The following is a 27,968-nucleotide window of genomic DNA, read 5'->3' on the forward strand; positions in this document are numbered from 1 at the left end:
GCATGCGCAGAGTCTTAGCAGGGCGGTCCATACGGAAACTCCCGGAATCTTCTTAAAGGGACAGTATCGGATAGTCACCCCCCCCTCAAGGCTTTAGTATTTCCATGTCAGTTTTTTTATCACGTTTAAATAATTTATATCTATTGCATTTTAATTTCTTGCAATATTGCATATGATTATGGGAACATCGTCCGTGACATCACATGACCTCCATCTTGCGATGGTATTGACAACATAAACAGACTCGTGGAAGAAAGATGAGGCGCAAAGACCTCAGAGTCCATAATGCCTTTACAGCAAAGGATAAAACATACATTAACAAATGACTTTTGGAAAAATGTTAAATTTTTATAGTACTTCTGTACCCATTACAACAAATGTTTGCATTCTGAGAAGAAAATGACCCTAATTGTATCCAATTTTGTTTTATTCAGTCAATATAAGGGATAACCAACAAAACATTTATTCTTTCTCAGTGTTGTGTTTCCGCATGTGTTGAGTCAAACTGGCACTATGAGCATAGCTTTCGCCACACACTAAGCAACTAAAGGGTTTTTCTCCCGTGTGCGTTCTCATGTGTGATACCAGATGTGGCTTTTTAGAGAAGATTTTACCACAAGTTGAGCAACTGAAGGGTTTGACCCCCGTGTGCCCTCTCATGTGTGATTCCATACTTCCTTTTTGAGTGAATGCTTTACCGCAGACTGAGCAACTAAAAGGTTTTTCCCCTGTGTGCGTTCTCATATGTGTCATCATATTCTCCTTTTGAGAGAAAGTTTTACCACAAGTTGAGCAAATAAATGGTTTTTCTCCCGTGTGCGTTCTCATGTGTGACTGCATGCTTCCCTTTTGGGAGAAGGATTTACCACAAACTGAGCAATTGAAAGGTTTTTCTCCTGTGTGTATTCTCGTGTGTCTTAGCATTGGTCCGCTTCGAGAAAACTCTTTACCGCAAAATGAGCAACTATAGGGTTTTTCCCCAGTGTGTATTCTCATGTGCGTCTCCAAAGTTTGTTTAGTAACACAACTTTTACCACAAACTGAGCAACAAAAAGGTGTTTCTCCTGTGTGTGTTCTCATGTGTGTTACCATACTTTGTTTTCGAGAGAATGTTGTACCACAAACGGAGCAACTAAAGGGTTTTTCTCCTGTATGTGTTCTCATGTGTCGATTCAATGTAGATTTTTTGGTGTAACTTTTACCACAAACTGAGCAGGTAACACGTTTTTCACGCCTTTGTGAAGTTTTCTTGTTGCCAAGAGTTTTCTCCTTTTCAGAGCATTTTGACAGTTTGTCGTCACCTTCGCCGTCTGTATTGCTCCTCGAAGGTTCATCTATGTTGTCACTGTCTGAGAGTGGAGCTAAATGGTCATCTGATGGTGCTCCTCCACTTGGATTGCAATGATGAAGTTGTGGCTGCTCGGGATTTTGGTCATTGTGGCTTTTCACCGAGACGTCAGACAGAGGCAACTTGCTGACAGCAGCCTCCTCGACTTCCTCTTTAACATGGATGCACTCCCGATCCTGGAGACTGGAGCTTCCCCACTGAGCGGGAAATTCCGCCCGACGATCAATCAGGACATCTACGAGACACAAACAAGACAAACACAATTTGGATCAGTGTTTCCAAACCGTTATTGAGCCAAAGCACATATTTTACACTGTAAAAAAAAAAAGTTTATTTCTAACCTGAACAGTCGTTTTTTTATTATTTTTTTTGCAGCTGGCTGCTTTTGCTTTTATTATTAATAGCACATATAAAATACATTTTGAACATGCCAGTGCAAAAATCAAAATGAAACTGCAACATTTCTTTTACTTTTTGCAGTAACAGTATGTAACGTATTTCTCATTTGAAATAGGGAGACAGGTTATCGGCCAGACAATTATTGCCGCCAATAATTGGGATTTTGTGCATCGCTCTCCAGTAGCCCTTCTTCCTTTTTTTTTTTTTTTTAAACCTGATGGCCGATAAAATATCAATTTCAAAATGGGTTGTTTTGGTTCTGATCGGGAGATCGCCATTATAGTAATTTCATTGCTCACTGCTACCGTTGTGTTTTTACTCTGTGTGTGATAAATTAACATCTTTAATTTTGAGTAATACTTCCTGCAGTTTTTGTTTGAACTAAAAATATAAATATATATTATCTGTTATTTGTAAGAAATTATTATTTTTTGCTTGTTTTGACATTTTGCTAATCTGAACACATATGCTTCAAGGCATTTAAACAAATGTGTTGGGAGTTCGTATTATTAAACTCCAATACTTGACTGCAAATGTATATCGGCTCCAAATAATGAAGGCATAAGCACAACATAAGCACGAGTAACTCGTGACCAGTGAAAATGCCAAAAATGAGTGAAGAAGATTAATCAGCTACAGTGGGCATCCATCTGGTGTCCATTCAACATCAATTGAATGATTTTGATGTCACATTGATGTTGAATAGACATCAGATGCCCACTGTAGGATGAACATGACAATGATATGAATTGCACAGCTACTTACTCTCTTCAGAAGAATATAATGAAATAAAAATGATAGCTGGTGTGCTTCAGAGGGATGGATTATGAGGTAAGACACTCCTTTAAAACTTTTACTGTCCCAACGCTATATGTAATTCTTGAGCATAGATTCCAAAAGAAATTTAGCAACAAAAGGGGTTTCCTCCCGTGTCATTTGTACATTATTATTAATAGCAAAACTTTCACCACAAACTGAGCAGGTAACATATTTTTATGTGTTTGTGAAGTTTCCTTGTTTGCCAAGAGTTGTCTCCTACTCTGAGCATTTTGACTGTTTGCTGTCACCTTTACATTCAGCGTTGCTCCTCAATGTTTCTTCCATGTCGTGCTGAGAACTCGCCTGGTGGGAGCTGTGACAACTTCGATGGTATGTCTTTTGTCTTTTACCTCAAGAAAGGACACAAATGAACTTTTGGTGACAAACTTGGAAAGTACTTTTTGGGGGAAGTATAGCAAATGGTTAATAAAAGACACCATACAATGATTTCATCAAATAGATAACTGGATAGAAACGAACAGGATGTGACAGACACTTTCACTGTTCGTCAAATTATTCAAGAAAGAAAAATGTTCCAAAAAGTGAAAATGGCTTTCAGACTTCCTCTACTTAATAAATGCTAATAGTTTTCATCCACCTCACACTGCCGCCTTTCTCACGATGCATTATGCAACCCTGTGGAAACAGAAGAGTTAATCTGTATGCCAAGGTGAACGATGCTGACTGCCAACAGCTTCCACACTATTGATTGACTCGGGACTACTTTCTATTACCTGTACCCAAATAAAATAACACATTGTATTTTTTATGCACTCGTAAAATACACAAATAAAGGAGATCTTAACAGGTAAATCATCAGCACCACATACATTTACGAACTACTCAAACTCCATTGTTTGAAAACACTCCAAGCCATCTCCACAACTCCTCAGACGGAGTTGTTCCACGCAACACCACAGGATTCATTGTAACGTCCCCAAACACACGCCCACACACGCACGCACACACGCCACACACAATCCGCACTCCGACACACAAAATCTACTTTCCAAACCACGACTTCAAATGCAAGAAAAAGCAATGGTATAAATGACATAGAACATAATATAGATGGATCTATTGTCAATATCCATCAAATAAGTAAATATTGACACTTAATCTATGTCGACAGTTGCGTTAGCATTAAGCTATCACACACAGGCGTAAACACTGCAAACGGAATGATAATAGGACAAGCGGAAACCCACCGAAAATGTTGTGTGACTTGTTACTGGCCCACGAGGGAATTACAACTTCAATCACTCTCTGGGAAAAGGGATCATTATTCGTTCATTTTTCTTCTACTTTCATCTAGTCTGGTCTGTTGCTGCTGTATGGAGGATACGTGTGCGTGTGCGTGCGCGCATGCGCTGTGTTACACGAGGGCGGGGCATATGGCTCATCTTTTGAGTTGAACCGCGATTGCAAAATGTAATGATACATTAGCGCCATCTGTTGATTAGTACGGAGCCCCTCTGGTGCCACTGCACCAAGTAGGTTATATTTGGAGTATTTTATTTAGTCCCGTTAGTCTAAAGCATTTTCTTATAAAACAATGTTCCTTTGATTCTTTGTCATAAAGTTCTTACTTCATCCACCCTGTTAAACGAGGCAGGTTGCGTGTAGTCATTCCTGCGTCGGGTTATTGACACTACTGCTGCGTAGTAGTACCACTCTGCCTACAAACTCAAATGTGTAATGAGTTTATCTTCTACTTGCTTTCCTAAAATTCCTATTAATGGTGTCGATGTTGCATGTTTTATTTCAAAATCTGGAATTACTGCCAATGTTCTTGCTATCCGACCCCCCCTGACGATGTTGGGGACTGCAGAGACCCAATTTAACGAATACAAAATTATCCAAATTTGTATTTAAATAATGTAATAAATATAATGCATTATAAAAAAATAAACAATTCACGATCCATTCATTTGTTATTTTTTTGTATTGCGTTTCAATTTAGGCACTTTTAGTCCTGCAGAAATACAACCGCAAGATGGCGGCCGTGCGGCGTCGGCGATGCTTTAGCGACCACCAAAGAAGAGAATGCGGAAGTTGACGATAGGCTGAAGTCGAGGCGCGCAGGTGAAGGGGTGACTCTTCCAACTGCATGAAAATGTCAAAAACGGAACTTTGTCCACCAAGAGAGGAGAACGAGGGACAACAGGAAACATTGTTTTCCTCTCAAAACCTCCAAGGTCGGTTTGCTAGCTTCACTTAACAGTTTTCTGGGATGGGTAAAAAAAAGCTTGGTTTCACTGGGACCGAGATTCTGCTATGTTCGTTCAAAAATAATAGCTGCGATTTATTGCGCTATCAAACCTGTGAGTTGGTGACGTTTTTTAACATGTATATATGTATGTTAAATGTCAACTATTAATTGATTTACACGAGACCGGCTTTATGAGTTGCATATTTTAAAGACGATTCCAGTGATGCAAAGTATTAGTTACTTGTGAGAAATATTGAGAACGTTTTGACTTATTGCTAAGTGGTCTAGGTGCAACATTTTTGTTAAATCCGAGTTTAATTATGTCAACTTTTTTAGTGATTGATTTCAAAGTTAGGCAATCAAAAATGCATTGTAAACAAAATTTAGAGCTGTCATTGAGCAAACATTCCATAAGTTTATATAATATGGAATGCAAAAAGTACGGGAAAGAGGAATCTATATTTAATAAAATTCAAGAAATGTGTTGGAAGCGATGTAAAATTTGAGCCATCATGCCGGTTGGCGTAACATCTCAAGAGACCCAGTCTGTGGTGGATTAAAAAAAATTAGTTCACTTTTCCCAGCATCACAGAAAAATATATAATTTCAATAACTAGAATGATTTCACTGTGATTGGCTGGCAACCGGTTCAGGGTGTACCCCGCCTATTGCCTGAAGACAGCTGAGAGAAGTTCCAGCACCCCCGCAACCCTCGTGAGGTGAAGCGGAACAGATAATGGACCTTTTGATGTTTTTGGTGGTTCTTTGTCCGCTGTAAATTTCAGGCACGGTTTTCGATTGCTTTTACTCAATCGATACGAATAATTGAATTTGTGAAAATGTTTTTAAGTCAATGTTTTCAGGAAAGGGGAAATTATTTATTTATTATATTTTTCAGCTAGCTCATTAGTGGTTTTATTGATATTGGATACAGTAATTGTGTGTTCCAGGTGACCCGCAGCCAATTCGATGCAGAGCGGAATCTGTACCCCCTCGTGTTAAGGAAGAAGCAGAGGATCCTGTGCCCCACCACATTAAAGAGGAAGAGGAGGAGGGCGATGTCACAAAAGTACCCCTGTCTGTCGTCGTCGTGAAGAGCGAATACGATGAAGGGGTTGACCAACTGCCAGAGTCGCCGCATCTTCCTGGCAGCAGCTCACCACAACATGTGAGAACGGAAGAACTTCCTTCTCAGCAGCAGTGGGTGAGCCCAAATTTAGAGTGGAAGGAAGAAGAGGAGAAGGCTGACGTCAGCAAGTTGCCATTGACTGGTATCTCTGTGAAGAGCCAAGATGAACCTTGTCATCAGCATCACAGTCCAAGTGGACGACCGCCACTAGACAACCTATTAGCACCACTGTCGGACAGTGACAACATAGAAGAACCTTTGAGGAGCGACACAGACTCTGAAGGTGACGACGGGGAGTCAAAATGCTCTGAAAAGAAAAGCACACAAATGCGTAATAACAAGTGTACCTGCACAGTTTGCGGTAAAGGAGTTGCGAATAAAACAAAATTGGTCAGACACATGAGAACACACACAGGGAAAAAAAACTTTAGTTGCTCACATTGTGGTAAAGAATTTTCTCAAAAGGGATCACTGGTGGAACACGTGAGAATACACACTGGCGAAAAGCCCTTCAGCTGCTCAGTGTGCAGTAAAACGTTCTCACAAAAAGGAAGTATGCAAGCACATATGAGAATGCACACGGGAGAAAAACCCTTCAAGTGCTCACATTGTGGTAAAGAATTTGCTCAGAAGGGAACAATGCTTGGACACATGAGGCTGCACACGGGAGAAAAGCCCTTCAGTTGCTCATTTTGCAGTAAAAAATTCTGCCAGAAAGGAAGTATGCTATCACACATGAGAAAACACACGGGAGAAAAACCCTTTAGCTGCTCAACTTGTGGCCGAACCTTCTCTCATAGGGCAGCGATGGTGACACACATGAGAAGACACACCGGAGAAAAACCCTACAGTTGCTCGACTTGTGGTAAAATCTTCTCACAAAAGCAACATCTGGTGTCGCACACGAGAACGCACACGGGAGAAAAGCCCTATAGTTGCTCCATTTGTGGGAAACTGTTCTCTCAAAAGCCACATCTGGCAACACACATGCGAACGCACACGGGGGAAAAACTCTTCGGTTGCTCAGTTTGCGGAAAGTTATTCTCTCAAAAAGGCGGTATGCAATCACACATGAGTAAGCACACAGGAGAAAAACTCTTGCGATGCTCCATTTGTGGTCAAACATTCTCTCAAATGGACCAGGTGGTAACGCACATGAGCACCCACACAGGAAGACCTTTTAGTTGCCCGGTGTGTGGCGAGAGCTACGCTCATAAGGGCAGTTTGATAGAACACATGCGGAAACACAACGCAGACAGTGAATAAAATGTCATTTGACATTGAAGATGAATGAATGGCATATCATTCTACACACCGTGCTCTCAACATGTAAATGCCATGGATATAGTTTAAAAAGCATACCAGCATAAATCATGCTTGTGTATTTTTTTTTACTTTGCTATAAAGATGTCACAGATTCTGATCTTTTTGCAGCTCCTCTTTCTTCCTCTGGCCTGGGGATGTTGTCAGCGCTATTATTTTATTTTATCATAGTTGCTGTTTTTGTGTCATGAAGTACAAATGTTGAGTTGCTTATTACAAAGACATTAAAAAAGCAAAGAAACAGTGCTGTAATTTTTGTTTTATCTATGGACAGTCTTATCTGCAAGAACCAATCAGGGAGTTACTGAAAATCTGACTGGACAAAAAAAAAGACTAAATCTCAACATAGACTACACAATAATGGACAAAAAAAACATCACAACTTTTAAGCAATAAAATTTCATGAAGGAAAAATAAGTATTTAGGTTCAAGTCTATAAATGTACTAGCGAAGAAAAAAAATGTCATCGGGTTCTAAAAATTGGAGAAAATAAACTGCCACTTGCTTTCAAGAGTTCTTTACTTTTTACAACTGATCAATCACAAAACACAAATCAATCCACAAGTGAAAGGAGCACTGATGAATTATGAAAGAAGTCCATTTTGGGCCTCGCTTAGAACATGTCGCAGCTGACGTTGAGTGACGGAAGCCTCAATAAGCTTGCAGCCTTCGTCCCGCCCCGAGGATCTCTGTGTGAGCATGCCAAGATTGCGCTGAAGACAGCAGATGAGGAGCCGCTCCAAGGACTTCACATGCCGACTGTAAGTGGGCCGAGCTTCACAGCTGTCAAGTCAACATTTGAATAAATGTGCTGCAGCCGAGAGAGGTAGAAAACAGACAGGACAGCAGACCTCGAGGAACAGGACTTGGAATTCATGACAGTAGTGTATTTTATTATTTATTTTTTTAATATTCAACTTTTTATTATAAGGTGTCAATATGGAAATGACTTAATTTCAGTATGGATTCTTGTTTTCAACAAAAAAAAAAAATTTTCATTTAATAACAGTATCATTGCATTTGACCTGACCAACATTAATAAATTGACATTTGGCTCATTGATAAATCTATTTGTGGCCCTGGAGGATTTATATTTAACCTAGCTTGCATACATATATGCACGCATGCATGCCTTATCATGTCTGATGACAAAAATTCTGATCACTGTGTGGCTAGGTCTTTCAACTAGCAACATGCTCAGCTAGAACATGAAAACGTGAATACAACAACATTAACTGGAAGAATTTAAAAACCTATCTAATTGATTATTACATTTGCAGACAAATTATAACCAAGGCGTTCACGTAATAAATCCGATGCCGGATGTTTAGCCGACATATATAGCGTAGCAAACTTTCACAAGCTGAAACTGTCGACATACCTACTTGTCAGCCGAACAGTGTCATAAAACTTCCCAACATTATCTAAAAAAAATAGTTACAATCTTGCAGCAGGCCAACGTATAGTTTCAAACCAAAGTCCAGGAAAAATGGCGGTATTTTTTTCATGGGCTATGTAAGATGACATCAATCAAAGGGGCAGGGGAGTTGAGTTCGACACCTGTGTTCTATGTGAGGCAACACAAACCCATGAATAAATCTTCACCAGTGATAACTCAGCTTTGCATTCTCATTTGTCGTCTACTGCACACTAAAACAGCATTCACAGCTCTTTCGAAGGATAAAATTCAGTAAAAACAATACACGGTCTGCTTCGGATGCCACGGTATCACAGGTACGACTGTCAAATATTTATTCTCCCTTTTTGTGTATCTGCATGTGTCTAGTCATATTGGACCTTTGAGCAAAGCTTCCACCGCAAACTGAACAACTAAATGGTCTTTCTCCCGTGTGTACTCTCATGTGTTTAGCCAGACTTTCTTTTCGAGAAAAGGTCGTTCTGCAAAATGAGCAAGTAAAGGGTTTTTCTCCGGTGTGCCTCCTCATGTGTTTTTTCATACTTTGTTTGACAGAAAACCTCGCGCCACAAACTGAGCATCGAAAAGGTTTTTCTCCTGTGTGCGTTCTCATGTGCAATTCCACATGTTCCTTCCGAGAGAATGTCCTTCCGCAAACTGAGCAGCAAAAGGATTTTTCTCCGGTGTGTGTTTTCATGTGTCTCATCCAATGTGACTTACAAGTAAAACTTTTACCACAAACGGAGCAGCTCAAATGTTCTTTAAGTATGGGGCGCTTCTTGCGTTTGTGACACATTTTATTCTCAGGGCTGTCTTTTTGGGAGCCTTTTGACAGTTTGTCGTCACCTTCGCAGTCTGTGTCGCTTCTGAACGGTTCCTCAGTGTCGTCGCTGTCTGACATTGGCGCCAAGAGCTTTTCTTGAGGTGAGCCTCCACAACGGTCGTCACTTGGACTGCGATGGCGAAGCTGAGACCGCTGGGCTGGATCGTCTTCATCCGCTTCGCTTTTCACAGCGACAACGGTCAGTGACAACTTGCCGACATCAGCCTCCTGCTCATCCTCTTCAAAGTGGGGGGGCTGTAGATGCTCCAGCTCCAAACTGGAGAGCCCCCACAGCTGCTGAGGGTAGAGTTGTTCCTGACCACCAATCAGCTGCTGCAAGTCTGTGGGATAAAAGCAACACAATTATCATATTTGCTACAAAAAAATTTATTTTTAAATATTTGCTAAAAAAAATTTAAAAAAAAAAAAAAAATCACACCAGTCAAAAGACTAAAATCATTTTCAGACATTCTGCTAGCCAGCATTAATGTTAATCTAATCTCTTTGTGTGTGTATGTGTGTGTTACGGGCTAACAAAGTGCACACAAAGAGACAGGCGATGTTTGACCACAAAGAAGAATGTATAGCGTAAAGAATAGCAAGGAACAGGCACGTCAAAGTTTTTATTTGAGCCGTTCAACATTTACATTGGTTAAAAAAAAGGTTCCGGTGTTTACATGTAATTATATTCCAAATTAACCGTAAACAGCTTGAGTCATTCTTAGCAAAGTGCAACTTCAATCAATCTTTGTTTCTCGGTAATGAACAATGCAGACAGGTGCAACAGTAACAGTTTCAAAAGTGTGAATTATAAATCACCAATAATACCTTTGCTTCCAACTGAAAATAGAACTATTTTTTGTCCTTGACCTAATATGCGCGATGTGGAACGCTAAAAATCACGATCAATCTTTCATAATATTACTTATTACCATTTCAGTGAGGCATTTACTGCACTTAATGGCGCTCAGCAAGACTGTCAGAAGTTTTTTTCTCATGTGTGTATGTGTGTGCTGAGCTGCTGAAATGTTCTTTACATGTGTATGACGTCACAGTGGTCACTTTTCAAGAGCATTTGTTGTCACCTTCACAGTCTGCGCCGCTTCCCAAAGGTTCTTCCATGTCGTCACCGTCTGATTGTAGCGTTAAGAGGTTGTCTGGTGGTGGTCTGCCACAGTGGTCTACGCTTGGACTGCTACAATGAACCTGTGCCCAATCAGATGGTTCATTTTCGGTGTCGCCATTCTCCACGGAGACACCATTCAGGGGCAACCTGCTGACACCAGCCTCCTCCTCTTCTTCTTTAATGTGGGGGAGCTGTGGATGCTCCTGCTTCAAACTGGAGCTCCCCCCCTTCATGTCAGGAAATTCTTCCTGACCACCAATCAGCTGCTCAACATCTGCAGGACACACACACAGCTGAATTCACACGGGTCAAATATTTTGTGGAGAATAATAATGAATAAAGTTAGACATTTTTCTCTTGTCTGGAAGAGATTATTTGCCTGGAAAAAATTAAATATACAATTATTTAAAAAAAAAAAAAAAAAAGACAAGATGAACACTATAGCGCTATTGAGTCAGACTTGTCAAATTAATTCTGGCAAAAAAAAGGAAAGTTAAGTGGACTTCCCATTCAATTTCAGGCCGGTCAAATGAAGTTTTTTTTTATATCACATCACAACATATATGGTTTTATAACACAGCTCTACTAAACTCAAGTTAAACATTCTTACTCGGTCACAACATAAATTTGGACATTAGCCACTTTTGTATTTATAATCAACGTTAGCTAAAATAAGACAGTCCAAATCACATTTATTTTACTGGTTCCCAAACCAGTCCCAGTACTTCCAAATTATTCGTTGTCGTTTCAATCAAACGCATTTTTACAGCGTGAGCTCGAAAAATGTGTATGTATACAAAATCGTCATGATGCCATAAAAGGAATTACATCTATACACACATCGTAGATAACCGCCACGTGACGCCAAGGCAGTGTTCCAATTGGCTGAAAGGAAAACTCAAGATGGCCGCCGTCTGATTGTTGTGCTCCCTAGTTCAAATGAACTTGGAGCAGAATAATTTTATCAAATTTACTCATTCGGGCGTTCAGCGCATGTCCATGGGTAACACAAGTCCTTTCTTGGACCGGGAATTTGCTCAACTAAACAAAATATAACTCGAACGAAGTCCTAACAGTTTGGGTTCCCTTTTCAATAAAATACACAGTTAGTGTCGTATACCCCCCTCGATGAACCAAATGTTGCAAATGTTAACTAGAAATTTGGCGAACAGACCTTCGACGCGTATAACAATTTGAGTCTTGCAAACAGCTTCCAGTTGTCGTCGATGCCGCTCTGTCTCCTCCCTCGCTCGGCAAAGTTGCTCCTTGTACGACGCCATGGTTGTTTCGAAAAGCATGAAAATCTCGTCGGCGGCTGCAATCAGTCGCTCCCGTACCAACTCCTTCAACATTTTGATGTCCAGCAAGAGCACAAGTTGCCGTTTAGTGGAAGCGTTGGCTGCTAGGCTAACTTGGGTCTTTCTCTTCTCTTTCGATGTCGCTTTGCATAAGACGTCAAACATACTAGACATCGCCTTGAGCTGGTTAACATTAGCTGGGATACGTACGCGCATCCGCCATATTGTATGTGTCAAATGTGCCTGTTAAGAGATACAAGCCTTCATGAAGCACTTTTTTAAAACAAAGTCACAAAGTTAAAGCCTTCACTGATTCACACGCACTTAGAATTTGGGAAACAGTAAAATATATACAATATACATGATTGTACATTCTAAATTGACCCTATGTATGAGTGTGAGCGTCGATGGTTGTCGTCTCTGTGTGGCCTGCGATTGGCTGGCAATGAGTTCAGAGTGTCCCCCGCCTACTACCCGAAGACAGCTGGGATAGGCTGCAGCACCCCCCGCGACTCTAGTGAGTTCAGTCGGTGCAGGTAATAAATGAAGATATGAAGAAAGAGTATGTTGAGTGGTAGCAAATAAGTTCCATGAGGGGGCGCTGATGCAACAAGTCGGATGCAAAGGCCACCTTTGAACGATGAAAAAGAAGAAACGCCCCCTCCCCATTTTTTTCTCCGAAAGAATGTGACTTAATTTACTTTTGTGTGTATGTATGTACACAATTTGCACATTAGTAATTGTGCACAGCTGTACTTTTATGACTCCCGAAAGAGAACAATGTCTAGCGACCATTCCTCGCTGTCGAGAGATGCTAACGATGTCAACACTTTGGATGTTGCTCTCCTGCAGGCGATGATGGACTCTTTTAGAAGCGAAATATTTGACAAGATTGAGCGCCTGTCCACTACCCTGCGAGCTGAAATTTCATCCGTCAGGCAGAAATTCAAGAATTCGATCGAACCACTTCAGCGTGTTGTCGACTCTCAGGAGGTGGCGGTGCGTGAGCTGGAACGAGCAGTTGCTGACCTCAACGCTCGGATTGGTAAATGTGGACAATTTGCGAGATGAATTAATGTATATGACACCTGCATTATCACACGGTCTTGTAAATGCCATTCCAGTGATATAAGTAAAACATTCTTGTGACCGTTATTAACAACGTCATGACTCTTTCATCGGGGAAAAGACATGGCTAACGCCTTAATGCTAAGTCAAAGGGGGTTAAGATTTTAGGTGTGGCACTTCATTTCAAACTTTCTCAAGTTCTTCATCGTTGTCTCAGTGGCACAGAATGGATTTAGAAAATGGGGGCGGGGGAGGTGGATGCAACCAAAATTATGAAAATAATAAACGCACACCAAAGTAAAATTGAAATAATGGCTAATAAATAATTATTATCCTACCTAATCACAAAACTGAATTGTGTCCTGCAGGCATCCAGCAGCTGGTTGGTTGTCAAGAGTTTCCCCCTGAGTCGCAGGGGGTGAGCATCATTTTGGGGCAAGATGATCCACAACCAATCCACATCAAAGTGGAAGAAAATGACCCTCAGCCCATCCACGTGAAAGAGGAAGCTGCAACTCCACAGTCCTCCCATGATCAAGAGGAGGAGGTTGAAGTGGGCAAGTTTTCACGGACTGATGTTTCTGTGGGGAGTAGAAAGTATAAAGACAAACCGCCTGAATGGTCACAGCTCAATCATGACACATCAAGTGGAGACCACGGTGGACGACTACCACAAGGCGATCTCTCATCTCCGTTGTTAGACAGTGATGACATGGAAGAACTTTTGAGTAGTGACGCAGGCTGTGAAGGTGACGACAAGCAATTGAAATGCTCGGAAAATGAGACAATTGGCAACAAGAAAACAACACAAATGCTGAAAAAGTCTTTTACCCTCTCAGTGTGTGGTGAAAGTTGTAAAAAGGAATCAATATTGTATCAACACGTGTCAATGCACGCAGAAGAAAAACATGTTAGTTTCTCAACTTCTGGTAAAACCTCTGAAAATTCACATCTAGAATCAAACATTAGAAAGGACACACAAGAAAAAACTTTTTATTGCTCAGCTTGTGGTAAGAAATTCTCTCAAAAGAAAACTATGATCAGACACATGAGAATACACACAGGAGATAAACCTTTTGGTTGCTTAGTTTGCTGCAAACGATTCATGATGAAACAAAATTTGGTCTCACACATGAGAACACACACAAACGAAAAACCCTTTGGTTGCTCAACTTGCGGTAAGAAATTCTCTAAAAAGGGGAACATGGTCAATCACGTGAGAACACACACAGGAGAAAAACCCTTTCAGTGTTCAGTTTGTGGTAAGAAATTCTCTGAAAGGGGTAACATGGTCAAGCACATGAGAACACACACAGAAAAAAAACCTTTTGGTTGCTCAGTTTACTGCAACGCATTCGCGATGAAGCAGAATTTCGTCTCAAACATGAGCACACACACGAAAGAGAAACCCTTTTGTTGCTCAGCCTGTGGTAAGAACTTCTCTAAAAAGGGAAACATGGTCAATCACATGAGAACACACACAGGAGAAAAACCCTTTAAGTGCTCTGCATGTGGTAAGAAATTCTCTGAAAAGGGAAACATGGTCAGGCACATGAGAACACACACAGGAGAGAAACCCGTTTAGTTGTGGATCTAGGATTTTAAATATTGCTGCCCCCGGAATACTTAAGTAATTATTTTCCTAAAGTTTGTGACGTTCATGAACATGCCACCGAGGTAAAATCCTTACATCCAGTCCCTGTCAGATTTAAAAGAAACGTGGGTCAAAATATATTCAGGTATACAGCATGTGTGGTTTGGAACGCTGTGCCTTTACTCGTCAAGAGAAAGAATTCCCTTATTGCCTAAAAAATTGCCCTGAAATGATGATTGAAGGGGGGTGGACATAGGGGGGGTTCACACCCTATAAATGAGATAAATCTATTTTTGCTAGAGTCTGATTAGATTATTTTATTATTTGAAATTGTATATTGTAATGATTCATAATACTGTTCATGTTGTTATTGTGTTTTGAATTCACTCCCTCAAGCTATTTTTCAGTGTTGAGGCGCACCCACACATTCCGTCCACGGCCATCATGCGCACACGTACACGGACGCGCAACCTGCGTGAAGTTGGCCCCCCATGACGGCGCAGGCTCTTTGATCCACTTTGACTGCACTCACGAGTCCACACAACGAGGGAAAATGAATGTTTTCTAGTGTTACCGATGTAGACCATATTGTTTTGGGAAATTTTAATAGTGGTTCCTGGCTGTATACATCACAAAGTGATCAGGTGTGGTTTTGCATATAAACTTAAATTAAGACAAAATCTTTATTGCATAAGTCATTGCCATTTTTGTCATTTCTCTCGCCTTGTTGGCGCATTTCATTAATACCTTCTTCTTCTTCCTGTTATTATTATGCGTAATATATTTTTTAGTATTTTATACTGTAAAGAAGAATAAATACACTAAAACATGAGCGTGCAACGTGGATGACGAGCCAGAAAGTATCTCCTTTGATGCTCGAGTGCAAGGAACAGTAGTGACAGCTAGTGGAGGAGTGAAGTCAAAGCAACCCATGTTTCTAAAGAGTCAAGCTTTCACTCACTCTTATTTTTTAGCATTAACATTTAAAATAGACGTGATAAATATGTATGTATTATTTCCAAAAGACTGTTTGTGTTCATTTAAATTGAATGAAATTGCCATGGAAATCCTTTTTTTTTTTTAGATATTTTTGAATATTTTATATTCATAATTAATAAAGGGGGCTGAATTCGCTCTACCCGGTGCACTTTGGCACTGTAGCCACTAGATGGCATTGTTTTACCTTTTCCGAGATTTTAAGGTTGAAACATTTTTTCATTTTATTTATTTTCTTTGTCAATAAACACTCGTTATACTCTCAAGTGGGGAGCCGTGCGTAGCTGGGGCGTGCTCAAATGCCGCTCAGTTACCACCGAAGAAGAACAAGGCGGAAGTTAGCATAGCAGCTTCATCCAAGACGTCGACGATCAAAACTTTCACGTGTTGTGTCTGTGGGCTCTCAACTATTCATAACATCAACATATTGAAACATAACAGAGCGACAAATTGTGGCCGTTGACGAAATATGCGGACTGGTCGAAAAAACAAATATGAACTTCGCCAACAACGATGACACCTTGAAGCTGCTGTCATGACTCAAATTGTGATACGCAGTAAAGGGATGATCCTCTGTCATAAATCTTAAACACTAGAAAATAAATAAGGTGTAGTTACTTATGATGTTGTGTTCAAATGGAAATATTTCAAACAAAACAGATTATGTTGTATATATCTAAGCAGGCCCAGATGTCACACATGTAGTGCACGTGTCCTGCAGACATCCAGTAGCTGATTAGTCGTCTGGAGCATCCTCATGATCCACACCATCGACACGCTAAGGAGAAAAGGGAGGAGGCGAATGTCTACATTGTGTCAATGTCCACAGTCTCTGATCAGGCCAAACCGTTCGAGTGGTCACAGCTTCATCATGACGACCCAAGATCTGATTAATGCAGTAATGGCAAAAATGAGGGCAGAATCCAATTTGGTTTTATTGAATAATGAGCGCAATACACACATAAAAATGACTTACAGCAATGTTACATGTACAATATGTATCATAATGCGCCAGTGCGCTTTACACCAGATCATATTTTGAAAACAAATGAATATGGAATATTAATAGATATAATTTACCGTCAACGTTAAATGACATGGATGCCACAAGCTTGTGTGAAAGACTTCCGTCGCTCACCAAACAGCCATCCACCCGCCAACCTTCCTCAAGTATCTTTACCCGAGGTCTGTTTGATAAGGCCGACATCCAGGCTATTTAGTGAGATTCTTTTAACATTGTTCTCCCCAGAATAAGTCATGGCCCATTGAAGCCAAGGAATTTGAGGAAGCTTTTGCTATCCCTGTGGTCACAAGTGACAGAGTTGAAAAATGAAACGAAATGAGTCTAGAGCTACAAATTGAGTTCGCTTGTCAACGTCGGAACGGTGACTCTTGTTACCTCATGTTGACAACAATTTGGATAAAAATACCAAAGAACCTTATACTATACTTGAAACATTTTGATCTCTCACAACATATACAAATGTGACACACACTCAAGGTCACATTCTTGACCTCATTGTCTCGAAAGATGTTGACATTTCATCTGTTGATGCAAAAAGATTTAGCTGTCTCAGATTATTTTTGTATGTCGTCTGAACTGCAAATAATCCAAAAAGTTCAGACATAAAGTAAATGGAAAGAAAAGCACTGTTTATGGAAATTGGGGCTGTCACCAGCTGTGAATGCAAATTGTTGATAGACTTCTGGATAAATTAACTAAAAAAATCTCAAATTGCTGCTATTCAAACAAAAATTTTAAAAAAAATACAAAAAAAGAGAAAATCTCTCAGATAAAACAAAACACATGTAAAACATCCAGACTGAATGGTAACATGCTCGAAGTAGACCAAAAGAAATATATCCTTGCTAGTAGACTTGATTATTGAAAGCACACATTGGGAGGCCTTGTGTATGAAATGTGCTGTATATATGAAATAATACTGCCTTGTCTTGCTCAAAACTTTCCGGACGAGTGATAGTTAAAAACTTGTCAGGAAAACGCTACCTTCTCTGTGTGGTGTGTATGCACGTGTAAAGCCAAACTGACCTTGTGAGCATAGCTTTCACCGCACACTAAGCAACTAAAGGGTTTTTCTCCCGTGTGCCTTCTCATGTGCGTTACCATAGTTCCCTTTTGAGAGAATCTTCGGCCACAAGTTGAGCAACTAAAGGGTTTTTCTCCTGTGTGTGTCCTCATGTGCGTTACCATAGTTCCCCTTTGAGAGAATGTTCGGCCACAAGTAGAGCAACTAAAGGGTTTTTCTCCTGTGTGTGTTCTCATGTGCTTCACCATAGTTACCCTTTGAGAGAACATTTGGCCGCAAGTTGAGCAACTGTAGGGTTTTTCTCCAGTGTGGGTTCGCTGGTGTTCTTCCATAATTGCATTGAGAGTGAATCTTTTGCCACAAGTTGAACAACTAAAGGGTTTTTCTCCTGTGTGTGTTCTCAAGTGTTTTACCATATTTGCCTTTAGAGTGAATCGTTTACCACAAGTTGAGCAACTAAAAGGTTTCTCACCTGTGTGTGTTCTCAAGTGTTCTACCATGTTTCCCTTCACAGTGAATCGTTTACCGCAAGTTGAGCAGCTAAAGGGTTTTTCTCCTGTGTGTGTTCTAATGTGTCTGAGCAAATTCTCTCGAAGTGAGAACATTTTACCACAAGTAGAGCAACCAAAAAGATTTCCCTTTGTGCCCTTTTTCTGTTGTTCTTGATAAGTTTTGCTCTTCCGAGCTGTCTCCTTTCGAGAGCATTTGGGCTGTTCATCGTCACTTTTGTCGTCTGCTTTGCTCCTCAAAGTTTCTTCCAAGTCGTCACAATCTGACAGCGGAGCCAAGAGGTCATCTGGTGGTGGTCCTCCACAGTTGTCCCCACTCGGACAGTCATGATGGAGCTGTAATGACTCCGGTGGTTCGTCTTCACTCTTCAGAGAGACGTCAGTCAGTAGCAACTTACTGACATCAGCCTCCTCGTCTTCCTCTTTAACTTGTCGTGGCTGTGGATCCTCCTCCTTAACGTGGAGGAGCTGTGGACACTCTTGCTCCAAACTGGAACTCGAAGACTGCGGCTGAGGTAAAAGGTAGTCCTCACCACCAATCGGCTGCTGAACATCTGCAGTACACATGACAAATAAACACATTTGGGCTCACATGAGATTAATATATGATACGGAATGATGTAGGATATAAAGTCAGACTGGTGTCATCCAAAATAATGCAACTTCTACATTTTAGTGGGTAATTTGAACACAGACATGGTTTCTTTTTTGTTATGTTAAAATAAGCAAAATATCAATCTTTTTTTTAAACAGACACGATTAACATGAAGTTCCACGCTCTAATTAGATTAGTAAAATGCAAATGTTGAGTAGACGTTTAGTGCACAGACCTTCGACGCGTATGACAATTTGAGTCTTGCAAACACCTTCCAGTTGTCTTTCGTGTAGCTTGCTCTCCTCTCTCGCTCGACAAAGTTGCTCCTCGTAGGACGCGATCGTTTTCTCAAAAAGGACGAAGATTTCGTCGGCGGCCGCAATCAGTCGCTCCCTTACCAATTCTTTGAGCATTTTGACAGTTCAGCGAGCACACGAGAACGCTCGAACGTCGTACTTAGTCATTCGTCGACCAAGCGTGAGCTGCTATGCTAATTTCCGCCTTTTCTTCTTCGTTGATTTGCCAATATAGACTACGTAGGTGGCGGTTATTTTCCAAATACCACGTGACACCAACGAAGAAGAAAGGTGGCGGACTTCAAGCATTTGCGCTTGTAATTGGGTGTTGTTAATTACGTGTATGTTTGAAAGTATAATACTGGAAAGTGACATTTTCCTTATTAAAAACATTTTACACGCATTTTTGTTAGTATTCTTTTAGGTTGCTGCGACGATAAATTGTATTTTCTTTCATTTCAGTAGGGAAACATGATACGGAAAAAACATCCGATTAGATGATCTTGTGATCGTAAATGACGACAGAAGGATGTAATGTCCTCTAATCCATACATTTTGATGAATGTATACCGTACAATTGTTAATTCGTTTCGTTTCGTCTCCTTTCTCCTTTGTTATTGTACTCGACACTTTGTTTGGAATTTTTGGACTATATAGACTGTGAGATGAGTAATATCGAAAAGGGGAACGGTGCAAATAAATACATTGCGTACTTCTTTTTCGGCGTTCATCTTCACGCTTCCGCAATACCGCCGCAACGTTGCAGCAGTAATGTACTGTGCATGTTCACCTACCAGTAAACACCATCGAAGAAGAAAAGGCGGAAGTTGTGACTTTTTTTCTGACTACAAGACGACACAAAACGAGGCGACGAGTGAAATCGAGTGGAAACTCAACGTTAAAAAATCAACATTTTTGGTACGGGAGTGATGAATAACACAAGCTAACTGTTTAACGGAATAATGGCGTCGAAAAACTACAACGAGCGACAACGAAAGCGACTGGAAACTGATGGCAAGGACCAGATTGTTTTGCACTTCCCAGGTCTAGTCGATTTTAAACACATTTCCATTAATGAATCATGTTAAATTTAGTAAAGGGGTTAATATTTATTTAAAAATAATAATGCAATTGGGCAATGAATGAAAATGCATGTGGATAGTATGGTTTGTTCAAGTGCAGTGGTGGTAACAGAGAAGCTGATATAAGAGGAAAATAAATCACAGAAATAAATCACAGCTTCGCAATTGCACTTTCCATGAATAAATGTCCCTAAGTAAGCAAAAAGCAGAAAATAAGAACCAAGTACATACCATCTATGAAACGTGTGAATGGAAGCAACACCTACACGTGGCATCTATTGCGTACATGGCATCTAGAGTTTGAAAAATTGAATAAATAGAGTCAGTTTTGATTGTAAAATTGTCAACACTTTGGCCGTATTTAAGGTCATGTATCTAACTTGCTTGTGTCATGCAGACGTCCAGCAGCTGATCGGTTTTGAGGAAGAACTTCCCCCTCCAACGCAGAGGGTGAGCTCAAGTATAAAGCAAAAGGCGCCAGCAAACCCCCTCGTTAAAAAGGAAGAAGAGGATCCACAGCCCCACAGTTCAGTCTTCTGCATGAAAAAGGAAGATGAAGAGCCACAGCTGCCAAACATGAAAGAGGAAAAGCTGGAGGTTGACATCAGCAAACTGCCACAGACTGTTGGTTTAGTGAAGAGTGAAGAGGACCAAGATGATCCACCCAAGCGGTCACAGCTTTGTCAAAACAATCATCCACCGCCCAACCTCTTAGCTCCACTGTCTGACACTGACAACCTGGAAGAACCTTTGAGAAGCGACGCAGACATTGAAGGTGACGACAAACAGTCAAAATGCCCTGAAAATGAGACAATGCTTGGCAAAAAGGGAATGCGTAGAAACCGCTCTAAGAGCCACTTGAAAGAACATAGGGGAGAAAAACCCTTTTGCTGTTCAACTTGTGGTAAAACATTCTCACGAAAGGAACACGTGGAATTACACATGAGAACGCATACTGGAGAAAAACCCTTCACTTGCTCAACTTGTGGTAAAACATTCTCGCGAAAGCTAAACTTGGTATCGCACATGAGAACACACACAGGAGAAAAACCCTTTTCTTGCTCAATGTGCAATAAAACATTCTCACATAAGTCACACATGTACTCGCACATGAGAACACACACAGGAGAGAAACCCTTTTGTTGCTCAACTTGTGGTAAAACATTCTCTCGACAGCCAAACTTGATAACCCACATGAGAACACACACAAGAGAAAGCCACTTTAGTTGCACAGTTTGTTCTAAAACATTCTCACGAAAGGAACATGTGGCTTTACACATGAGATCACATACAGGAGAAAAACCCTATACTTGCTCCGTTTGTGGTAAAACATTTGCTCTCAAGCCAAACATGATATCGCACATGAGAACACATACTGGAGAAAAACCTTTTTGTTGCTCAACTTGTGGAAAAACCTTCTCTCGAAAGCCAAACATGATTTCCCACGTTAGGCTACACACAGGAGAAAAACCTTTCAGTTGCTCATATTGTGGAAAAACATTCACACGCAAGCCAAACATGGTGAAACACATGAGAATACACGCAAGAGAAAAACCTTTTCACTGCTCCTAGTTTGACAAACTATTCTCTCAGAAGCCACATGCGAAAAAACAAGAGGTGGGGGGGCAGCAACGTCACGTTGAAGGCAAATGGGTTTCAAACTATAGTTAGGGTTTCCAAAAAGGGTCCCAAATTATGGTTCGGATTTTAAACCAGCCATGTCGTCGATGGAGCAGCAATGTACATGCCAAAGAATGCTCGTTTGTGTTTAACACTTGGGAAGATCAAACTCAACTTTACTTCATATTTTTGCAGAGGTGAGCACTACATCAGCTGCCCTACCAGGGCAATCCTCTGCTGCCGTGAGGACAGTTTGCAACGTGTGCATTGGAAATTGTGCAACTTGCGGTAGCCTGCTCATCACGTCAGTCCCTGCCAATGTCAAGACACCAGTTGTGCGCGCCGCTCGTATCAGCAAAGTGCAGGCCTTGCGGGGGGGAGAGCCGCAGCCAGCGCCACAGAAAGTACCACAGCAAAAGCCAAGTGTGGCCAGCGCCAGTGGGAGCGCTACAACAAGGTGTACCGCTTATCGAAGAAGGGTTCGGGCCTTGCAGGACCAGCATGTTCTTGCTGTCAGAGACGAGTACAACTGGGGCAGCGAACCTGGGCAGGCATGTCAGTGGTGTGGCCTGCCTCGGACAATGAGTCACGGCCATGCTTTTTTCAGGGGAAACTACTTTTGCGAAACGTTCAATTCTAGGGAGAGTGTTTCAGAGTGGGTGAAGCAGCAGTTGTCCTCGCAGCCAATGCGAGTTGCCCGTACGACTGCATGGCGGCAGCGTAAAACCACACAAGCCTGTCCCATGGAGGAGGAGGAGGAGGAAGAGCAGCCACCACCAACGCCGCCACAAGATGAACAGCCAGTGGGGCCATCGCAAACCTTAGTGGAGCCGTCCAATGGGCTGAAGTCCAACCGCCAACCACAAAGATCCTGCTCCTTAAAGAAGGCCAAAGTCGAACAACAGAGTGCGAGTGACGAGTCGTCCCAAGGAGAGGACTTGGACAAGACAGAGCCAGCGGCCGCAGACTCAGCCTCAGAGACCTCAAAAACAAAAAGAAAAGTTAGAACATGCAGAAAGTGTGGCCTCCCAGCACGGGGCGATTTTGGGCACACGTCTTTCAACACCAAACTGCCCAGGCGGACTTTATTGAGATTTTGCACACTGTACGAGGGCAAACCAATGGCCCTGTGGCTGGCTGAGCAGCGGGCACACCAAAAGGCCCTTGCACAGCAGGGAGAGGAGAGCGCAGTGCCAGCTGCGCAAGACAAAGACACTTCACTTAAAATCTGAACTTAGTTGTTTTTCTATTAGTTTATTTTCTTGCTTGCGTGTGATGTTTCCTACTTCTGAAATGATGACCCATAAATAGATGTGAAAAGTTTATTTTGTGTTCTGAGTCATTCATTCATTAATATTTTTATTGAAAAGTTATGCAAAAACTTTCCTCGCCAGGGTGAGTTATAAAACCTCAATTTGTGTTTGATTAATCTTGGTGATGGTGCAGTGGTACACTCGCCCGAGTTGTGTGCGGGCAGTGTGGGTTCTGTTCCCATTCAGTGACGGTGTCTAGGTCAGCCCTGTGACTGGCTGGCGACCAGTTCAGGGTGTAGTGCGCCTTTCGCCCGTCGTCAGCTGGGATAGGCTCCAGCACCCTCCCGCGACCCTGTACAGTGTACAGGATAAGCGGTGTGGATAATGACATGACATATTAGCCAAAGGCGAGGGGCCTGACGGGAAATATATGCAAATTAACTTACAGACACAGCGTCCCGATTACCTGTCCTTGACATGTTTTCCGTGTTTGGAGCCCGTCGTAGGTTTTGTAACTTTCCTTTGGAACAACTCGACTTTTTAAGACGACGATAATAAAATACAATAATGAAAAAAATATATATATATTAAACATTTTAAATATCTATAAGTGTCTATTTTACGATTATTAATTTCAGCTTTCACAAAAGAATCAGTTATCCAATGACTTACGATTTTTTTTTCATGACTACATACATTTCAGCACTTTTTTGTGTGTTCATTGAAAGAATGAAACCTGCCGTGCCACAGTACTTTGACGCGGTAACGTTGTGCGAAAACCAAAAAAAAAAAAGTTGAGCGAGGACCACTCGAAGCTGAACTGCAACGGGTCACTTACTTTCTCCCACAGGCCAAAGACCCGCAGTTGGCAAGAATATCAACCTGTGTACTGCCAAACAACAACAAATTTTGCATTATATTTACATTTAAAACCTCATAAAAAACTAATTTTTAATTTTTAGACCCACATGCACGTACCAGAAGCCTACTGAAAAGCGAGTACGGAGCGAATACGTCATATCCTATAATCCTTCAAAATAAACGCGTAAAATGATGAGAACACAGGAAGTACAAAGAACAAAGTCACAGTCGTTCAATAACAACTCAGTTAAAATGCAAAATGAAAACAAATCAATGATTTCGAGGAAATTAATGAATGAATAAAGAATTACAATAATAAGCAATATTTTATTTTTTTCCGAACTGCTGCACACAAACCCCCCAATACCTACTATTATTTTTTTTTCAAACGCGTTCCTGCAGCAGAACAAAAAAGCAAGAGGCTTCACTTACAAATAATTTACATGACGTTTTCAAATGAACACTTGTTCCTAGGAAGTCACAATGTCCTGTCACGCATGGTAAGATCCTTTTAGAACAGGCCCTCAAGCTACTTGTATTCCTTCATTACCACTTGGGTTTCGCAAGTGTGTGTCACCATGTCTGACTTTCTGGAGAATGTTTCACCACGTTAAGTTGAACAACTTGACTCCGTTTCTCCTATATGTGATCTTATGTGTCTCTCCAAGTTTGATTTCCGAGATACAGTTTTACAACAAATTGAACAACTAAAGGGTTTTTCTCCAGCATGTAACTTCATGTGTGCTTCCATGTTGCCTTTACGTGAGAATGTTTGACCACAAGTCGTGCAACTAAAGGGTTTTTCTCCTGTGTGCGACCTCATGTGTGTCAGCAAGCTTGGCTTACCAGATAATTTCTTACCACAAGTTGAGCAACTAAAAGGTTTTTCTCCTGTGTGTGATCTCATGTGTCTCTCCAGGTTTCGCTTTCGAGGGAATGTATTACTACAAATTGAGCAACTAAAAGGTTTTTCTCCTGTGTGTGATTTCATGTGTCTCTCCAGGTTTGTCTTTCGAGAGAATGTATGACCACAAGTTGAACAACTAAAGGGTTTTTCTCCTGTATGTGCGGTTTGGTGTGCTACCAGTTGTCGCTTTTGAGAGAATAATTTATTGCAAATTGAGCAACTAAAGGGTTTTTCTCCTGTAATTTCTCTTTTGTGTGATATCACGTGTCGCTCTAAGTTTGACTTTCGTGAGAATTTTTGATCACAAATTGAGCAACTAAAGGGTTTTTCTCCTGTGTGTAATCTCATGTGTGACACCATGTTTTCCTTTCGGGAGAATGTCTGACCACAAGTAGAGCATAAAAAGGGTTTTTCTCCAGTGTGTATTCTCATGTGGTTTTCCAAACTTCCTTTTCGAGACCACGTTGTACTGCAAACTGAGCAACTAAAGTGTTTCTCTTCTGAGTGTGTTCTTGTGTGCCCAATAGCATGTTGATTTTTCGCACAAACTGAGCTGGTTAAACATTTTGTAAACATTTGTGAAGTTTCCTCATTGACAAGCGTTGTCTCCTCCTCCTCCAAGCATTTGTTCTGTTTGTCATCACGTTCACAGTTTCTGTCGCTCCTCACAGGTTCTTCCATGTCGTCGCTATCTGACTGTGGGTATAAAAGGTCGTCTAGTGGTGGACCTCCACTTGGACTGTCACGATGAAGCTGTGGCCCCTCGGGTGGTTCGGCATTGTCATCTTCACTTTTCACTGAGACAGCAGTCAGAGACATCATGATGATTTCAGCCTCCTCCCTTTCCTCTTTCACATCGTCTTCATCTTTAACATTCCCAAGAGTTGTCGTCTTCTCAGAGTATTTAGACTGTTTGTCGTTACCTTCGCAATCTGCGTCGCTCCTCGAAGGTTCTTCCATGTCGTCAGTGTCTGAGCTAAGAGGTTGTCGATTAGGTGTCCTGCACAGTGGAAACTGAGACCACTCACATGCTTCGCCTTCGGTCTTCATGGAGACAACAGTCAGTGACAACATGCTCCTGTCAGTCTCATCCCCTTCCTCCGTCACATAGGGGAGCTCTGTATCCTCTTCTTCTTCCTTTACGTGGGTGGGCTGTGGATCCTCACGCTCCAAACTGGAGCTCATCCCCTGCGACTGTGGGAGAAGCTCAAGTTCCGGGACACAGGTTGAGCAATTAAAAGGGTTTTCTCCAGTGTGTGACTTCACGTGTCTCACTAAGCTTGCCCTTTTTGAGAATGTTTGACCACAAGTTGCGCAACTAAAGAGTTTTTCCCCACTGTGTGTTTTCATGTGTGACACCATGTTTTCCTTGCGAGAGAATGTTTGACCGCAAGTTGTGCATAAAAAGGGTTTTTCTCCACTGTGTGTTCTCATGTGCTTTTCCAGACTTCCTTTTCGAGACCATGTTGCACGGCAAACTAGGCAACTAAACAGTTTCTCTCCTGTGTGTGTTTTTGTGTGTTCATTCATATGTTGATTTTCTTCCATGTCCCCACCGTCACTGGCTGAAATTGGATCAAAGAGAGAGTCGTTGCAGTCTGACCGTGGAGCTAAGAGGTCGTCTGGTGGTGGTCCTTCACAGCGGTCTCCACTTGAACTGCCATGATGAAGCTGTGACCACTCGAAAGGTTCAGCTTCGTCATCTTCACCTTTCACTGAGACAACAAACAGCGGCAACATGCTGATGTCAGCCTCCTCTTCTTCATCCTTCACGTGAGCAGCCTGTGGATCCTTCTGTTCTTCTTTAATTTGGCATGTCCGTGGACCCTTTTCTTCCTCTTTGACATGAGGTGAATATTTTTTCTCTTGCTCAAAACTGGAGCTCACCCCCAGCAACTGAGGAGGATGTTCTTTCTGATAATCGATCAGCTGCTGGACTTCTGCAGGATACAAACAGACAGTTACGTTTCAATATCCACTGCTATTATATTTGACCATTTTTTTATCAAAAAAACTTTGTCATTGTGTGTTGAACATAGAGAAATAAACGTGAACAGTTTGACCAAGATGGGACGAAGCCTGTCATGATAATTAACATCAACTTTTCATTCAATGAACAAATGGACCAGGTAAGTTTGTTTGTTTCCCCCCAGATTGGATAAATGGTCATTTGCATACGTGTTTGCAGAGATGAGCACTTAACCCTATTTTAGCAGTCTATCCGGACCTGGGCATCCTTCAGTCCTCATTCATAAAATAAGCGTCCTGTCTCAGGCAAGAAACATGACTGCCTCGATTTTACAATCACAGGTTAATTTCATGACCCACTCCACATCAAACAGAAAAAAATAAAGTACAAAAAGTGATCGGAGCAAATCCTTGTATGTTTTTAAGCTTTGAAGTGGCCACGTCGAAGATTTGACAGCCACCGTGCTCGTTTTTTTAACACGATCGCAATGGCCGGATACTCGTGAATTTTGTAAAGTGGGCATAACAAGGCAATTATATTTTCATAGTCTGCTAAAAAAATAAAACGTTTCCCATCAGTCATATCTATGCACACTCAGTGTCGCGTCTTTTGTAAACACTGCAAGTCTATTTTTTCCATTGGATGTGTTTATTTCGTACCATAACAATACACTCACATGAAGTGTTCATTCCAAGTTTCTTACATTTTTTTACTTTAATTCAGTGAGTCTTGTCATGCATTTGTTGGTTCGTGCAACGTACAACTACAATTGCTATGAGGAACACAGATAAGTGTCGAGAACCCGCTTGCCAACATTCACCATCTTTCAGTCCTAATGTTACTTTACGATCAATAGTAGCCCCTTCACTGAGAATTTACTTGATTCATTCATGAAAATGTTCAAAATACATGACCGACCTTGGATGTGCAACACGATGTGATTCTTGCCAACAGCTTTCTGTTGATTTCTTTGTCGTTCGTGCGACGCCATTGCTCAATTGGACAGTTAAAATGTGTTATTAGTCGCTCCTGCGCCAACTGCTTATATTAATTTGTAATTCAACTCGACTTCCCCTGCTAGCAATAACACCGTTTTCGTGTCGTCATGAGACCGCGCCGCCATTTCGAGTTCTTCGATGGTGAACACAAAGCTGGTGGACGTGCACAGTAACGCTAGGTTGCCCCCTGGCGGCGATTTTGAGAAACCCCTCAAGAGGTGTGCCGAGAAAGAAACGCGAAGATTTGTTTTCCATCTTCTTTCCTTATTTGCAACCTC

At 41.4% G+C, this 27,968-nt stretch overlaps 6 protein-coding genes and 1 pseudogene across 10 annotated transcripts; 3 read left to right on the forward strand and 4 right to left on the reverse strand.

Moving 5' to 3' along the window:
• Positions 1–409: 409 nt before the first annotated feature.
• LOC148343698 (uncharacterized) lies at positions 410–3,925 on the reverse strand. Of its 2 annotated transcripts, none has more exons than XM_088289033.1 (3): positions 3,775–3,925; positions 2,815–2,909; positions 410–1,583 (listed from the first exon to the last, which is right to left on the reverse strand). In XM_088289033.1, exons 2-3 carry the CDS (start codon positions 2,849–2,851, stop codon positions 463–465), a joined length of 1,158 nt encoding a protein of 385 aa, XP_088145159.1. In that variant the 5' UTR covers positions 2,852–2,909; positions 3,775–3,925; the 3' UTR covers positions 410–462. The 2 variants fall into 2 exon arrangements, with proteins under 2 accessions (XP_088145159.1, XP_088145152.1); XM_088289026.1 differs by having other exon boundaries at positions 2,815–2,916.
• Positions 3,926–4,625: 700 nt separating this feature from the next.
• Positions 4,626–7,708, forward strand: LOC148343699 (uncharacterized). Its single transcript, XM_088288696.1, has 2 exons — positions 4,626–4,764; positions 5,729–7,708. The coding sequence occupies exons 1-2, from the start codon at positions 4,677–4,679 to the stop codon at positions 7,171–7,173; spliced, it is 1,533 nt and encodes a 510-aa protein (XP_088144822.1). The 5' UTR covers positions 4,626–4,676; the 3' UTR covers positions 7,174–7,708.
• Positions 7,709–7,731: 23 nt separating this feature from the next.
• LOC148343700 (uncharacterized) lies at positions 7,732–12,080 on the reverse strand. The gene is made up of 3 exons (XM_088288754.1): positions 11,771–12,080; positions 10,556–10,870; positions 7,732–9,811 (listed from the first exon to the last, which is right to left on the reverse strand). The coding sequence occupies exons 1-3, from the start codon at positions 12,066–12,068 to the stop codon at positions 8,982–8,984; spliced, it is 1,443 nt and encodes a 480-aa protein (XP_088144880.1). The 5' UTR covers positions 12,069–12,080; the 3' UTR covers positions 7,732–8,981.
• A 448-nt stretch (positions 12,081–12,528) lies between these two features.
• Positions 12,529–15,019, forward strand: LOC148343701 (uncharacterized). Its single transcript, XM_088288695.1, has 2 exons — positions 12,529–12,939; positions 13,331–15,019. The coding sequence occupies exons 1-2, from the start codon at positions 12,606–12,608 to the stop codon at positions 14,545–14,547; spliced, it is 1,551 nt and encodes a 516-aa protein (XP_088144821.1). The 5' UTR covers positions 12,529–12,605; the 3' UTR covers positions 14,548–15,019.
• Positions 15,020–16,507: 1,488 nt separating this feature from the next.
• LOC148343702 (uncharacterized) lies at positions 16,508–19,200 on the reverse strand. Its single transcript, XM_088288822.1, has 2 exons — positions 18,940–19,200; positions 16,508–18,663 (listed from the first exon to the last, which is right to left on the reverse strand). Exons 1-2 carry the CDS (start codon positions 19,115–19,117, stop codon positions 17,546–17,548), a joined length of 1,296 nt encoding a protein of 431 aa, XP_088144948.1. The 5' UTR covers positions 19,118–19,200; the 3' UTR covers positions 16,508–17,545.
• Positions 19,201–19,820: 620 nt separating this feature from the next.
• LOC148343703 (uncharacterized) lies at positions 19,821–23,022 on the forward strand. Of its 3 annotated transcripts, none has more exons than XM_088288713.1 (3): positions 19,821–19,918; positions 20,480–20,857; positions 21,898–23,022. In XM_088288713.1, the coding sequence occupies exons 2-3, from the start codon at positions 20,623–20,625 to the stop codon at positions 22,932–22,934; spliced, it is 1,272 nt and encodes a 423-aa protein (XP_088144839.1). In that variant the 5' UTR covers positions 19,821–19,918; positions 20,480–20,622; the 3' UTR covers positions 22,935–23,022. The 3 variants fall into 3 exon arrangements, with proteins under 3 accessions (XP_088144839.1, XP_088144835.1, XP_088144845.1); XM_088288709.1 differs by having other exon boundaries at positions 19,826–20,044; XM_088288719.1 differs by having other exon boundaries at positions 19,826–20,044; positions 20,480–22,039.
• Positions 23,023–23,588: 566 nt separating this feature from the next.
• On the reverse strand, positions 23,589–27,806 carry LOC148343704 (uncharacterized; annotated as a pseudogene). Its single transcript, XR_015842018.1, has 2 exons — positions 27,611–27,806; positions 23,589–26,663 (listed from the first exon to the last, which is right to left on the reverse strand). The product of XR_015842018.1 is annotated as an uncharacterized LOC148343704 (transcript).
• Positions 27,807–27,968: the final 162 nt, after the last annotated feature.

This window comes from Idiotropiscis lumnitzeri, chromosome 1 (assembly GCF_059441095.1).
Source record: "Idiotropiscis lumnitzeri isolate Australia: NSW breed Sydney's pygmy pipehorse chromosome 1, RoL_Ilum_1.0, whole genome shotgun sequence".
NCBI classification, from domain to species: domain Eukaryota; kingdom Metazoa; phylum Chordata; class Actinopteri; order Syngnathiformes; family Syngnathidae; genus Idiotropiscis; species Idiotropiscis lumnitzeri.